This window comes from Pteropus alecto, unplaced genomic scaffold, assembly GCF_000325575.1.
Source record: "Pteropus alecto unplaced genomic scaffold, ASM32557v1 scaffold39, whole genome shotgun sequence".
NCBI lineage: Eukaryota > Metazoa > Chordata > Mammalia > Chiroptera > Pteropodidae > Pteropus > Pteropus alecto.
In genome coordinates, this window is record NW_006443568.1 from 8,909,378 (window position 1) to 8,922,528 (window position 13,151).

The following is a 13,151-nucleotide window of genomic DNA, read 5'->3' on the forward strand; positions in this document are numbered from 1 at the left end:
GAGCTTTGCTTCCAGTTTGGGCAGCCAGAACAGAGATGGGTTTTGAGGAGGCTCCTGTGGCTGGAACAGTATGAAGCAGCCAACCTCTGCTCCCACGCCTGACCTTAGAGGGGATAATAATTGGATGCTGCTTCCCCAGCCTCTTTCATCTGAGGAGTTCAAAGCTCCTCACTCCTATTAACACCCTGCAAGGTAGGTGGGGAGTATCAACATAGCAAGCCAGGGTAACTGAGGCCAGCCTGGGGCTGGCTGTGAGTCACCTGTAGGGCCTGGAGCCCAGAAATCCAGACGCCCAGGCTGCTGGACAAATCTCTCATCAGTTAGGACATGAGGATGGGACTGTGTTTTTAAAACCCATACCAGTAGCTATGGTCGTGGGTTTTCAAGCTTACCCCATCACAGAGGCCTCAGCTCTTCACTAAAGCAAACCAGTTGGAAATAAGTTGTCATTTAGAACTTCGTGGGTTCATATCCAAGCACCCTCAGCTTTAATTTTCTGCAGTCACAGAGTGGAGAAGGATGGAAATAATCCAAAACTTTATTTATAGGCCTTGGAGTGACAGCATGGGCATTTCTCCTCTAGTAAATGAAGTTTGTAAACCTCCCAATGACAGCAGAATGATTGTCATCATTTCGGAGGGGACAACACAATGCAGAAAAGAAGAGACGTCTGGGTTCCAGGTCTGTTCTTGTGAAATGCAAAGGGGAGGAGAAAGAGCATCCTCCAGCATGGGTGGGATATGGCAACCACCTTTAAGATTTTTTTTTTTCAATTTCCTGATTAAAAATAGAATTAGACTCAATCTCATAACAGAAAAATATAATCTATAATAAATTTTCTATTTATATATTTTGTGTATTTTTTTATACATGCAGAGGGATAGTTACATAGCATTTGTATAAGTGAGATAATGTAATTGCTTTCTAACCTTTTTTTAGTTAACACTATTTCATGTAATTAAAGATATATAAAGACCTTCTTAATGTTTACATGATAATATTCTCTGGTATGGCTATAACATTGTTTACCTATCCAGATGCCCATGGTTAGCCTATAAGTCATTGCCAATTTTTTACTGTTGTAAGTAGTGCCATGATTAACATCTTTGTACCAAAATATTTGTCTAAGTCTCTGACTTAACTTACTACAGAATCATAGGAATGAAATGGCTGATATTTTGCAGGTTCTGGGTTCACATTGCCAAAATGCTTTACAGAAAAGCACCATTCTACATCTCACAGATACTGTCTGAAAGTTCTCTCCTCCAGACCTCACATGGCAAATTGTGAACAACTTCTAGAGGGAGGAAACCCTCTTTTAGTACCTAAGAAGGGACTTTCTTGGTCATTTCCATTAACCACTGACATTAGGATAGATGCATTTCCTGGCTCTGAATTGGGGACCCCAGCAATTGGAAGATAGTGTTTGTAACTTATCAAGCTTAAGAGCAAGGGTGACACCCTAAAGTCCACAGAGCTGAAGCATAGTCAGTCTGCTCTCAGCTGTTTCTGAATTAGCGAAATGCTCACTCCTAGTTGGCTGAGACTAGGAAGCCTGACTTCATTAAGGTCTAGGGGAAGTTCGGTCTAGGATATTCTCTGTCCTTTCTCAAGGCTCCTGAGTAGGGGAGGAGAGTGACTTCAGACCCATCTCAGCATTACCAAGGCCCACCCTGTTTTTGAAAGCAGAATGGAGGCCCAACTGCCCCCAGCCTCCTAGAGGGAAACCCTCTAGCAAGCTGAGTAGCCACCTTCCTGTCCCTTCCCTTTTCTTCTCTCTTTCCCCTGATCATTGAGCCCTTACCCAGGCTAGTCTGAGCTGCCCTCTCTTCTTTCCGTCCCCTTTAGAAGGAAGAGTCCCAAATTAGCACGTATCTCAACAGCATCAGGCCTGCTGAGGACAGGGGAAGCCATAAGTCTCATTTACAACCCATTGCAGGATTTAGAGCCCAACTAAGATGAAAAAAAGGTGAGTATTGATAAAAATGCTCTAGACTAGAATACATAACAAAGTTTTCATTTTTTTCCCCATCCAAAACACTGACGCAGTCGAGGAGGGAGATGAAAGGCTTCTTCAAAGCCATCCCCAATCAACAAAATCACAAGCAGTATTCTTGCTGTACAAATACAGCTCCCTTCACACTTTCTATATATTCTGGAGCTTCCACATTGCTCTGTGGAACCATAGAAACTGCACAGAAGGGACATTGGGACATTCTCCCAACTCATAATACATACCGGCGATCACACAATCTATTCTGAGTTAAAAATCAGTCCCCTTTACCATAAGACAAGAAAATTACAGGTTAACTACTCTGGAGGAAGAAATTGGGGGGGAGTCTACTGCCATGCCACCTTGAATGTGCCCAATCTCGGCTGATCTCGGAAGCTAAGCAGGGTCAGGCTTGGTTAGTACTTGGATGGGAGACCACCTTGGAATACCAGGTGCTTGTAGGCATTAAAAAAAAAAATTAAAAAAAAACAGACATGGGGAGGAATATGTTTTCCTCCTTTTCCTTCCTTCCTTCTCAACAAATATTTATTCAATATCATGATCTTATTAAGTACTATACCTAACCACAGATTGAAGACACTGTTCAGAGTCTGGGATCTCTCTCTTTTATCTCAAAAGAGTTAACTTTCCCAGAGAGCGGTAAGGAGAAGATTGGGTGGAGATGAGAGATGAATCAGCTTCTGACACCCCCAGTATGACATACCTGTCTGCTGCCCCCACAGACATTCCTGGCTCCTGACTCAGTAGGTAGGTGGGGGTGGGGGAGGGGTGGTCAGAGAGGAGCAGGATTGGGGGTATAGGGAGACCCTGTGAACAGGGTGAAGAATTGAAAAGGCACAAAGGATATAACCAGGTTAAGAAAACCTTAACTTGGTGAATGAGCCAGGAAATTGGTCCACTACACAATTTTTTCTCATTTAAGACAATTCCTTTCTGCTGGGCCCTGGGGTGCCATTAGATTGAGAGTAGAGTAAGATTTTCTTGATTCTTAGAAAATCCAAAGTAGAAGCAGGTCAGCATAACATAATGTGGTTCTTTGCAATCTTATTTTTAACTCATGTAACTCCAATATCCAAAACAGACACATGTGGCTTTTTCAGCCAACGTGTGTGGAAACAGGAAACCTTGACCACTGGGCTTCTGCCCTGTGGCAGCTTCCAGGGAACCTTCTGAACACAATTTGAGAACAGCTGTTGTAGTTTAAAAATCATGGGCCTTAGAGTCAGACCTACTCCACTCCCCAAGCACATAAGTTATATAACCTTGGTATTAGGTTATTTAGCTGTTCTGAGCCTCAGTCCCTTCATATGCAAAACGAAGATGATAATATATATTGCTGTGAGGATTAAGGTATGCCTGGCACATAGCAGTCATATTATGGTATTCTCTCCTCTAGGAAGAAGCAGGAGTGGGGCATTGTCGGTCAGATGAACAATCTTGATGCAAACATCTTGAAATCAGGTTTTCCCGAAAAGGCACCAGACATTTGGACATTGGATGTGTATATGCAAAGGAGTATCTTGCCTTTCTAGAAGAAGCCACAGTGGCCTGACTCTAATGCCTTAGTCTCCCTAGGGTACCTAGTACCTGGGAAGACACCTCGACCCTCATCCCTCGCCCTCCATCACCTACGCCTGTGGATCCACTAGAGCCAATTTGGACTTTGCTCTCTTAAGTAATTACATATGAGAGAAGAGTAGATGCCATCTCTAGAAAATCTTTGCAAGCCCTGGGGATACTCTGAAAGTACAGAAATGAGAGGGCTGGGATTATTTAAATCTCTGTGAGCCCAGTCTGTCTAGACAGCCCTGCCTCCTCTCAGAATCAGCTGTATTTCCATTTCCACAACAGAAGACCTAGCACAAAACCTGATTTCCAGACATTTGGAAGGATGGTTTTAAACTAAGTTCTGAGCACCTTTCCTGTACACAAAGCTTTGCCAGAGACAGTGTGGAAAGAAAAGAAGAATGATAGGACAAAGTTACTATTTTTAGAGAGCTCTCTGGGGAGATAAGAAATAAACCCAGGACATAGCTACAAACCCAGAGATAGAATCAAGTAGATATAAAATCATAACTGAATAAATGTACCTATATAAATGAAAGGAGTTGGTAGAATAGATAGCACATATCCAAAACTCTGTATATATGTTTAAGGGAAAAGGAAGGTGGCTAGTCACCTATTGACCTAAAGATAGGCTTTGAAATTTGGAAAAGGTTAAAAGAATGTGCTCAGGTGGAGAGGACAATGGGAAAGCCACCATGAAATTTCCAGCAGAACCTGGCACTCTTACCTGCTTTGCCCTCTAGAACTAATATTTTAAACTGAGATATAATTCACATACCATAAAATTCATCCTTTTAAAGTGTACAGTTCAGCATTTTTTATATATTCACAAAGTTGTGAAAATATCACCACAGTTTAAATCCAGAACATTTCATCATTCCAAAAGTAACACTGTTCCCATTAGCAGTAGGACTGAAAATTTTTAAATGGCAAATCTAGGCCAGGAAAAGATGGCAAGAAATGTTCACTGAAACATCTCCCTGGGAAACAGTAAGAAAGCTTTATAGAGAGTTAAAAAAAAAAAAAAAATGTCAAAGATAAAAGGGTCTGAGACCCTCCTTGTCAGAAGCTGGTCCCTAAACCAGCTTACATCTAGCCAACTGATTTGATGATATTCCAATCCACAGCATATACTTTTGAAATCCTTCAATACCCACAAACTACCTTAGGGTAGCTCACTTATTTTCCCATATAGGGCAACCTTGAATGGTATAGAGGGAGTAGGCAAACTCAGAAGCTGAGAGGAAAGAAAAGTTTCTTTCCCAGGACCTACCCCATCAAGAGAAACTCATCAGACCTGTCTGGTAAGAGAAACCGGGTCATTCCATAGCTGAGGGGGAGTCACTTGCCCTAGCTGAGTCTCTGCCTGGTTTAGAACCTTGAAACCCAACACATTCCCAGGAAAAAAGGGGAGAAAACACGGGACCCAGATGGCATTGGAGTGGCCTTGCCAACTTCCCCTGTAGAATTACTAGCTCTGATAAAAGCCTTTCAGTTTAGCGTCCCATAGGTGTGGCCAAACTTGGCCTCTGGGGAACCTGATGAGGCTGGACTGTGTTCCCTCAATCTTGCCAGGCAGAGGAGTGACCACTTAATGTGAGGCCTGCATTCTCAGATGGTCTAGTGAGCACGGAGGTCAGCTTTGGCAATAAAGCTTACTCCTTGGGACTGGGCCTGACTGATGATTCTGCTTTTGGCATAGAAACACTGGATAAATCGACTATTCGTGCTAGAAGGATTAATAATGACTAACATATATAATGGGCTACTTTACGTGCATTTATTTTCTCAAACTTCACAGCAACTCTAAAGAAGAAGGTACTATTTTTTAATCTCTACTTTATAATAAGGATACAAAAGTAACCAAAAGAATCTTAGCCAAGGCAAGCTCAGAAACAAACTCTGGCAGTATGTCTCCAGAACCCAGATTCTTCACGGTTTTCGTTAGAGCCTTTAGTCCAAGCTCCTTCTGATAAAGAAGAGGAAACTGAGGTTCAGGGAGGTATAATGGCTTTTCTAAGGTCGCACAACCAAATCAAGGACACACTCCAAGCCAATTCAGGGCTGCCTAGACTCTGGCATGTAGTGAGGACGCCTTGGTGGCCTTTTCTCAGCCGCCCTGCCCGCCAGGCACCGCAGGTTAAGGAGATGACTCAAAGGGAGGGGACTGCTTTTCCGCACCGCCCCGTCCCGCTGCTCTGAGGATGCCTAGCTTTTCAGGCCCGGCAGGTGGCAACTTGTCTAAATGAAACCCGTAAAGCACCGCCCCTGGCGCTCGGCGGGCAGCCGGAGGCCCTCAGTCCCTCTTCGCGTCGCCTTAATTGCCGTGCCGGGAGGGCGTCGGGAAGACACGCCGCGCGGGGCCGCCGCTCACTACCCCATTGGTCAGTCGGGACCAGGGGGCGGTACCCAGAGCAGCCCCGTCCCGCGATTGGACAATATCGACCTCGGGCCCGCCTTCCGCGCGGGCTGTGAAAGTGGGATGCAGTGAGGCACCGGGAGTGTTGCAGCTGGGAACCTAGGCTATGGTCTCGGCTGACCAGGACCGGCCTCCACTCCCAGAGGCCCCTCCCACCCAGCTCGCCCGTTTCATTTTGTCCCGATCCGCGAACGCTGCGGGGCGTCCTCCTCCTCAGAGCAGGACTTTTAATGGCGGCGTCACACTCCCTTCCCCAGATTGTACTTCCCGCCTCTCAGATCTGAGCACCTGATGGAACTATTCCCCGCTTTCAAATCGGGGGTGCTCAATGCTGCTCACTACAGCATATCCATGCGGCCCTGTCCTCACACCTCACACCTGAGACTTCACTGGTTTCCTGTCCCCGCAGATCTGAGCTCCTCAGAGGAGACTCAGAGCCGCCTTTGTGCTCACAGTCTGACCCGCCTGAGGCCAGACCAGTTTGTTTGATGCCGCCCTGATGGAGAGAGCTGAACCTCCAGCCTCTCACCTGAAGTTACCAGCCCCAAAGTCTTGCCTGCAAGTCACCAAGCCAGCCCCATGGGAGGCCTGGGCCCTAAATCAGAGGTCCAAAGTCAGACTTTGTGTAAATCATACACCAATCCCAGTCCCAGCCCTCCACCAATAACTGGAAAAGACAGGAGGAGTGTCACAGGGAAATTTTATTGGGAGGATATATGGTCACACCCAGCAGGCATGCTTTCCCTCTCATTCTGGGTCTCGCTCAACTCTCTCTCTTTCTTACACACACACATACACACGCACGCACGCACGCACGCACTCATCTCCAGCCTCTGCCACACCATCCGGTTCTCAGCTTCAAGGGTGGGACACTCCTCAATTCCTAAGATCCAGAGGCAGCAGGGGCAGGAGGGAGTTAAGAGGGCAGAAGAAGTGGCCCTATTCTCTGGTCGGGTCTTAAGGAGGGGATGCAGAGAGCAGGGTTGGGTGGGATGACCAGTGGTTAGGAGCACCCGACAGCTGCAGGAAGAGTGGGATCCTCTGGCTCCAAGAGGCTTCGGCTCTGCTGGTCCCTCTCTGTGGAGCCTCTCTGAGCTGGGACAGAGCATTCGAAGAGAAGGGTTGGGCCTCCCACCCCGTACCAGTCCTCTCTGCTGGGGGTGGGGGACTGGAGAAGGCAGGACAGGGCAGGGAGGGTAGCAGGTGTAGCTCAGCTCTGGGGCTCCTCGGGCGCCTCGCCCCCCTCTTCCCCAGCGTTGTCGGCCGTCCACAGCGTCAGGTTGTCTCGCAGCAGCTGCATGATGAGGGTGCTGTCTTTGTAGGAGTCCTCGCTGAGGGTGTGCAGGTCAGCCATGGCCTCCTCAAAGGTGGTCTTGGCCAGTGAGATGGCTTCCTCAGGGCTGTTGGCAATCTCATAGTGGAAGACAGAAAAGTTCAGGGCCAGGCCCAGGCGGATGGGGTTGGTGGGCGGCATCTCCTTCTTGCTGATGTCCATGGCTTCCTGGTAGGCTGACCGGGCTGAGTCGATGATGCGCTTCTTGTCGTCACCGGTGGCCACCTCAGCCAGGTAGCGGTAATAGTCGCCCTTCATTTTCAGGTAGAAGACCCGGCTTTCGGCGTCACCGGCCTCCTTGATGAGGTGGGTGTCCAGCAGGCCCAGCACGGTGTCGCACACGCCCCGGAGCTCGGTCTCCACTTTCTCCCGGTACTCTTGCACCTCCGGGCCCTTCTCCTCGGAGCCCTCCTCATTGCTTTTCTGCTCGATACTGGACAGGACCCTCCAGGCAGCCCTCTGGCCACCTACCACATTCTTGTAGGCAACTGACAGCAGGTTTCGCTCTTCACAGGACAGCTCCTCACCCTTTTCCACGGCGCTCTTCATGAAGGCTGCCATGTCCTCATAGCGTTCAGCCTGCTCTGCCAACTTGGCCTTCTGGATCAGACTGGCTCGCTCCATGGCTCTGGGGACAGACAGACAGGCGATGGGCTAACTGGCTGCCTCGGGACCAATGCCGGACTCTGTGCCTCTCCTGCTTTCCGCCTGCCTTTTGGCTGGATGGTCTGGCCCAGAGCAGGGTGGGGAGGGAGGGGCAAGAGGCGGGACTGAGGCCCAGAACCTACTTCCCTCTCCTCCCCACACCCTTTCCGGCTCTTCCTTAAAGGTAAAAGGGCTGGATATGGGGTGAGTCATCAGGACAGTCAGCCGGAGAAATCTGGGCGTGGGCCCCACCTGCACAGGCACTTTTCCAGGCTCCAGGCTGCCCCCTGTTGTTCAGGGCTTCTATTACATGGGTGGCCCCAACTAGGTGGGTGCCCCCAATTAGGTAGCTGCCCCAGTTTCTCAAATCAGATTCTCCTTCATGATGTCCTTTCAGGGACTAAGGATGGCTTTAGTCACCTGGCCGCCTCAGCCTAGGCAGACTCCCTAAAGCCAGATGCAGGAAGATAGCGTTCCTAATCCTGCCAGGTATGTTGTCCCCTTGGTTCAGGTGAGATCATCTATGTTTAGATAGGGCTGTAGAGTTTCCCAAGCAACTTTTTATCTATGATCTAATTTAATCCCTACTATGTCTCTGTGAGGTGGGCAGGACTGTGACTACTACCCCACTTTAGAAATAGGAATATTAAGACTCAGAGAAGGATGAGATTTGCTCAAGGTCACACAGCTACTTAGTCCCCTGCATCCTATTTCCTTTGGTTTCTGTCCCATTGAGGCCTCTGGTTTGTGAGCTCCAGGCTGAGAGATCCAGAAGTGAGATCCAGGCTTCTTTTGGCATCTACCTGAAATAGTTCCATCCCCTGGTCCTCACTCCCCCTCAGAGTCCTGTCCTCTCTGAGCTCCCAGAAGGCACAGGTGGCAGCTTTCAGGGTACCATTTAATGAGGTGTTTAACGAGCGGCCTCTGATGCTCCAGCCCAGCCTCTGTAATTAGTCACCCAGTAGGCTTGTTGAACACCTTTCCCATTACAGCGCAATTTTCCCTTTCAAGTTGGTGGCCTGTTGCCACTTGTTTGAGGACTTAGCCTCTGGCTCTCCACACCAGGTCACCGGCCCCCTCCAAGCCACCTACCATCTTGTATCAGTGGGGCTCAGAGAGGGTGGGGGCCCTCTTGCTTGCTGGCTGTACCACTTTCCTGCCTGACTCAGCCCGCCCTCTGTCAGCGGCTGGGAAGCAGGCCACCTGGGTGCTCAGCCCAGTTTTTTTTTCCCCAGGGGGGACGCTAGCAACTGGGGAGAGAGACAGGACCGAAAAAAGGAGGTAGTGGTGACACGTACCATTTTGTTTTATGGGGCAGCAGTCCCAGCTGAATGCTACCTCCCTCAGCCTGCTTCTCAGAAGTTTCCTGGTCCCTTCCCTTTGCCCATGGCCCCACCTCTGACCCCTGGGTGGGTTCCTGCTTATCTGCCCTACCCCTAGCTAAAGCTCAGATGGGGCTTAGGGGTGGGGCTCCCCTCACTGGGATCCTGCCAGCTTAATCCTGGAGCCAGGACCATTTCATAGGCCTGTCCCTCCCCAGGTTCTTCTGGTGTCTGAACACCCACCCTCCCCTTCTGGAGGGAAGCTCGGGCCAGAATTCAAGCCCCAAAGATGAGATCTGCCTCTTATAAGAGTAGGGACATGTCTGGGCTGCTGCTACAAGTTTTCCAAGGAAGTAGAAAGGATTTTAGGCTTGATATCCTGAAGGCTTTGCTCAAATCAGATCACCAACACAGAAAATAATGGAAAGAAAATACACTAAAACAGGTCCCCAACTCTCCAGCCACGAACCAGTACCGGTCCGTGGCTTATTAGGAATCGGGCCACACATCAAGAGGTAAGCGGCGAGCAGAGCTTTATCTGTATTTGCAGTTTGCTCTCCAGCACTAGTATCACTGCCTCAGCCCCACCTCAGATCATCAGGCATTAGATTCTCATAGGAGCACCAGTCCCTAGGGCCAAAAAGGTTGGGGACCACGGCACTAAAATACAAATTTACAGAGAGTATTTTAGGTAGTGAGACTTTAATGTTCCTTTTCCTATCCTCTTCAAATTATCAATGATGAATGCGTATTTTATTTTTCTGAGAGACAGAATAGCCAAGTATCTTTAGAGTCAGATCACCTGAGTTCAATTCTTAACAAGCAGTTGTGATCTTCGCCAAGTGACTTAACCTCTGTGAGCCTCAGTTTTCCTAAGTGTAAAATGGGGCTTGTTATGAAGATTAAATGATGGAAAGCACTTAGTAGAGTGGATGGTAACCATTATTATCATGTGAAAAAAAAACAAACCAACTTTATTATAAACATAGACATTCACAGCATGAACATAGAGCCAGGGTCTATGAAATGAGGGAGGGCCCGCACCAGGCTTCAGCCGAAGACCAGATCAAGGCCTGCCAGCTGGGTGTCCGCAGGGGAAATAAGTCAGAGCAACGGTCAGATGTGCTCTCAAAGTACTGCCTCCTCCCTCTTCATTTTGAACATTCTTCTGGCCTATTGCAGATGCTAGGCCCTTAAGGACCTTCCTTTGTACTAGTTATCCAGCCCAGGCTTTCCAAGTCCTGGGGTGAAAGCTGGAGATCCCAGAACACCAGAAACCTGAGAGGCAGGACCTGGCAATTTTGGAGCTATTTCTGCCTCTAGAGAGAGAGGTTCTCTTTTCTATCACTCAAGCCAGGAGGCCTGGTGATGGTTCACACAGCAAGCTCCATGCCCTCAGCACAGCCCTGGGCATGAGAAAGGAAGTCCCTTATTCATCCCCCTCCCCTGCTGAATTTGGGAGCCAGGCTGCCTGACATCTCCTGCCAGCTCTGGCCTGTTGATTCTGACTCAGTTCCTGTCTCAGCCACCTCCTTTTGCCTCCAGGCCTCCATTTCCCAAGTCTATGAGCACAGGCAGGCAGGAGGCAGCAGGTCCTGGCAGGGCACAGAGTTCCACAGTCAGGTGCCTGAGTCAGCAGGACAGGAGCTGGGCTGCAGCCCAAAGGGGCTTTCCTCATCCTGCCTACTATCTCCCAACACTGTACAGCATCTATCCTACCAGCAGGCTCAAGGCCTCTGGTCCCATAGACCAGCGGTCCCCAAACTTTTTGGCACTAGGGACCAATGCTCTCTTGAGTATGTAATGCCTAATGATCTGAGGTGGAGCTGAGGCAATGATGCTAGTGCTGGGGAGCAGCTGCAAATACAGATGAAGCTTTGCTCGCTGGCCGGCCGCTCACCGCTCACTTCCTGCTGTTGGCTCGGTTCCCAACAGGCCACAGACTGGTACCAATCCGCGGCCCAGGGGTTGGGGACCCCTGCCATAGAAAACCAATCCTTCTTAGCTGGTAACAACAGGTTTTGAAGGGTCGTGGCACAGAGAAGGCAGCAACCAGTTGCTATCTATCTCCACTGAGAACAGAAGACAGGGCTCTGATTGCAGCAGGAAGGACTCTGGTTAAGATTCCAGGAAGCACTTCCTAGGAAATTTTTCGGTCTTGGAATGATCAAATTAAACAGGAGACTGGAGGAAACTATGGCATCTTCTCCTCTTTGCTAGTTGTGAACAAGAGTTCAGTTTTCCAGCCAAGAACTCTTTCTACTAGTTGACTTTGGGAGGGGATGTTAGATTACTTTTAAGTGACTCAGCTATCCTGAGACTTTTTCTCCTCTAGGCACTGCTGTTTAGAGTATCCTGCATTTCCTAGACCAGTTCAGTCTAAGACATAGTGTGGAATTTTTGGAAAGAGAATGCAATGAACTCAGGGTGTGAGACTGCATTCCAGCTCTATTTATCAGGCCTTGGTCATGTTCCTTCCTGCCTCTGGGCCTCAGTTTCCCCCTCAGTACAAGGAGCCTGCACAGATCATCCCTAAGCCCCTTGATATGAAAGACATTCTCTAATTTTAGGGTTTCTCCCTGTTAGATCCCCTCTTCCTGAAGTAGCCCTGTTCATTCCTTGGGTAGTGCTGGAGGGTCAGAGGTCAGGTTCAAATCCTAAATTTGCTGCTTTATCAACTGGGAGACCTGGGCAGCTCCTGTGCCTTCCTTGAGCCTCAGTTGCCTCATCTGTAAAAACTCTGACATCACCTTCCTCATAGGTTTAGGTGAAGAAACAGGCCTGGGACTGGGCAAGATCTGGCTAAATGACCACTGTGGTTATTTTTTAGCTCTTAGCACACTCTGTGTATCTCGACGTGGGGTGGTAGCTGGGGAGAAGGAAGGTTCCATGAGAGTGTTCCCCTGGGCTGGGCTCAGTTCAGGGGTGTGACAGTCCCAGAAAAGAGTTAAGCCCTCTGTCTCAGTCTGGGCTGGGAACTTCCAGAGTTCAGAGGTTGGCTAAGGCTTAAAGGTCTCTGGAAATGAGACCAGTAGTTCTGGAGGGGCAGAGCGAAGAGGACACTGGTCATTCTTCCTATATCACTTCTGGCTTCGTTGTTCCTCTTTTTAAAATCTCCAAAATAGCATTGACCAGCTAGAACAAAGGTGGCAGTGAGAATGAGCCAGATGTTCTGCAGTCATTGCGAGCCCCAACCCCAGCCCCCAAAGTAAATGTGGCACCAGACAGCCAAAGGTATGGCAAGAAGAGGGAAGTCTTTATTTTGGTTAAAAAAGATACAGGATGGCAGGCAAGCAGCCCCCAGCCATGGGCTCGGCGGATTTCCAAGGCACCCAGCCCCGTTTCCTGTAGCTACTCTGAAGAACACGGGCTGTCAGAGCTAGCTCAGTCCCTTAGTACCTGGAGCAAAGGGTACAAGCATCCTCCTACTCTGGGTGGTGGGGGTGGAGGGGGCTGTGGGAACATTGTCAAACCAGTTGTGCTTAGAACAGTCACCAAACTTGTTCAGCAGCGTCAACCATCAACACCCCAGACAGCTCCTGAAGAAACCTGCTCAGCTTGCCTATGGCTATGCCTGGTGGTGGGGGTGCAGGCTGTAAGGAAAGGTTCCCAAAGAGCCTTGACAGATCTGGGGAAGGGGAAGTCAGGAGGGGAGGGTGAGTTTCAGCATAGTGTTACATTATTGTGCTGACAGTTGCATTATGGCTTTTCTACATTTTGGCCAGCATGGAGTAGGGGCGGGGGCAAAGAGGCCAGCCCTTGCCCCCTATGGGGGGACCCTAAAGAGCACACGTGTGGGGCAGACTTGGGGGTAGACCCTGTAGGCACAGATGGTGGCAGATGGGCCACAGG

General features: G+C 49.1%; 1 protein-coding gene and 1 pseudogene across 1 annotated transcript; one reads left to right on the forward strand and one right to left on the reverse strand.

Moving 5' to 3' along the window:
- The first annotated feature begins 2,338 nt into the window (after positions 1 to 2,338).
- On the forward strand, positions 2,339 to 2,458 carry LOC112473029 (annotated as a pseudogene).
- Positions 2,459 to 6,681: 4,223 nt separating this feature from the next.
- SFN (stratifin) lies at positions 6,682 to 8,069 on the reverse strand. The gene has a single exon (XM_006924378.3). It carries the CDS (start codon positions 7,954 to 7,956, stop codon positions 7,210 to 7,212), a length of 747 nt encoding a protein of 248 aa, XP_006924440.1. The 5' UTR covers positions 7,957 to 8,069; the 3' UTR covers positions 6,682 to 7,209.
- Positions 8,070 to 13,151: the final 5,082 nt, after the last annotated feature.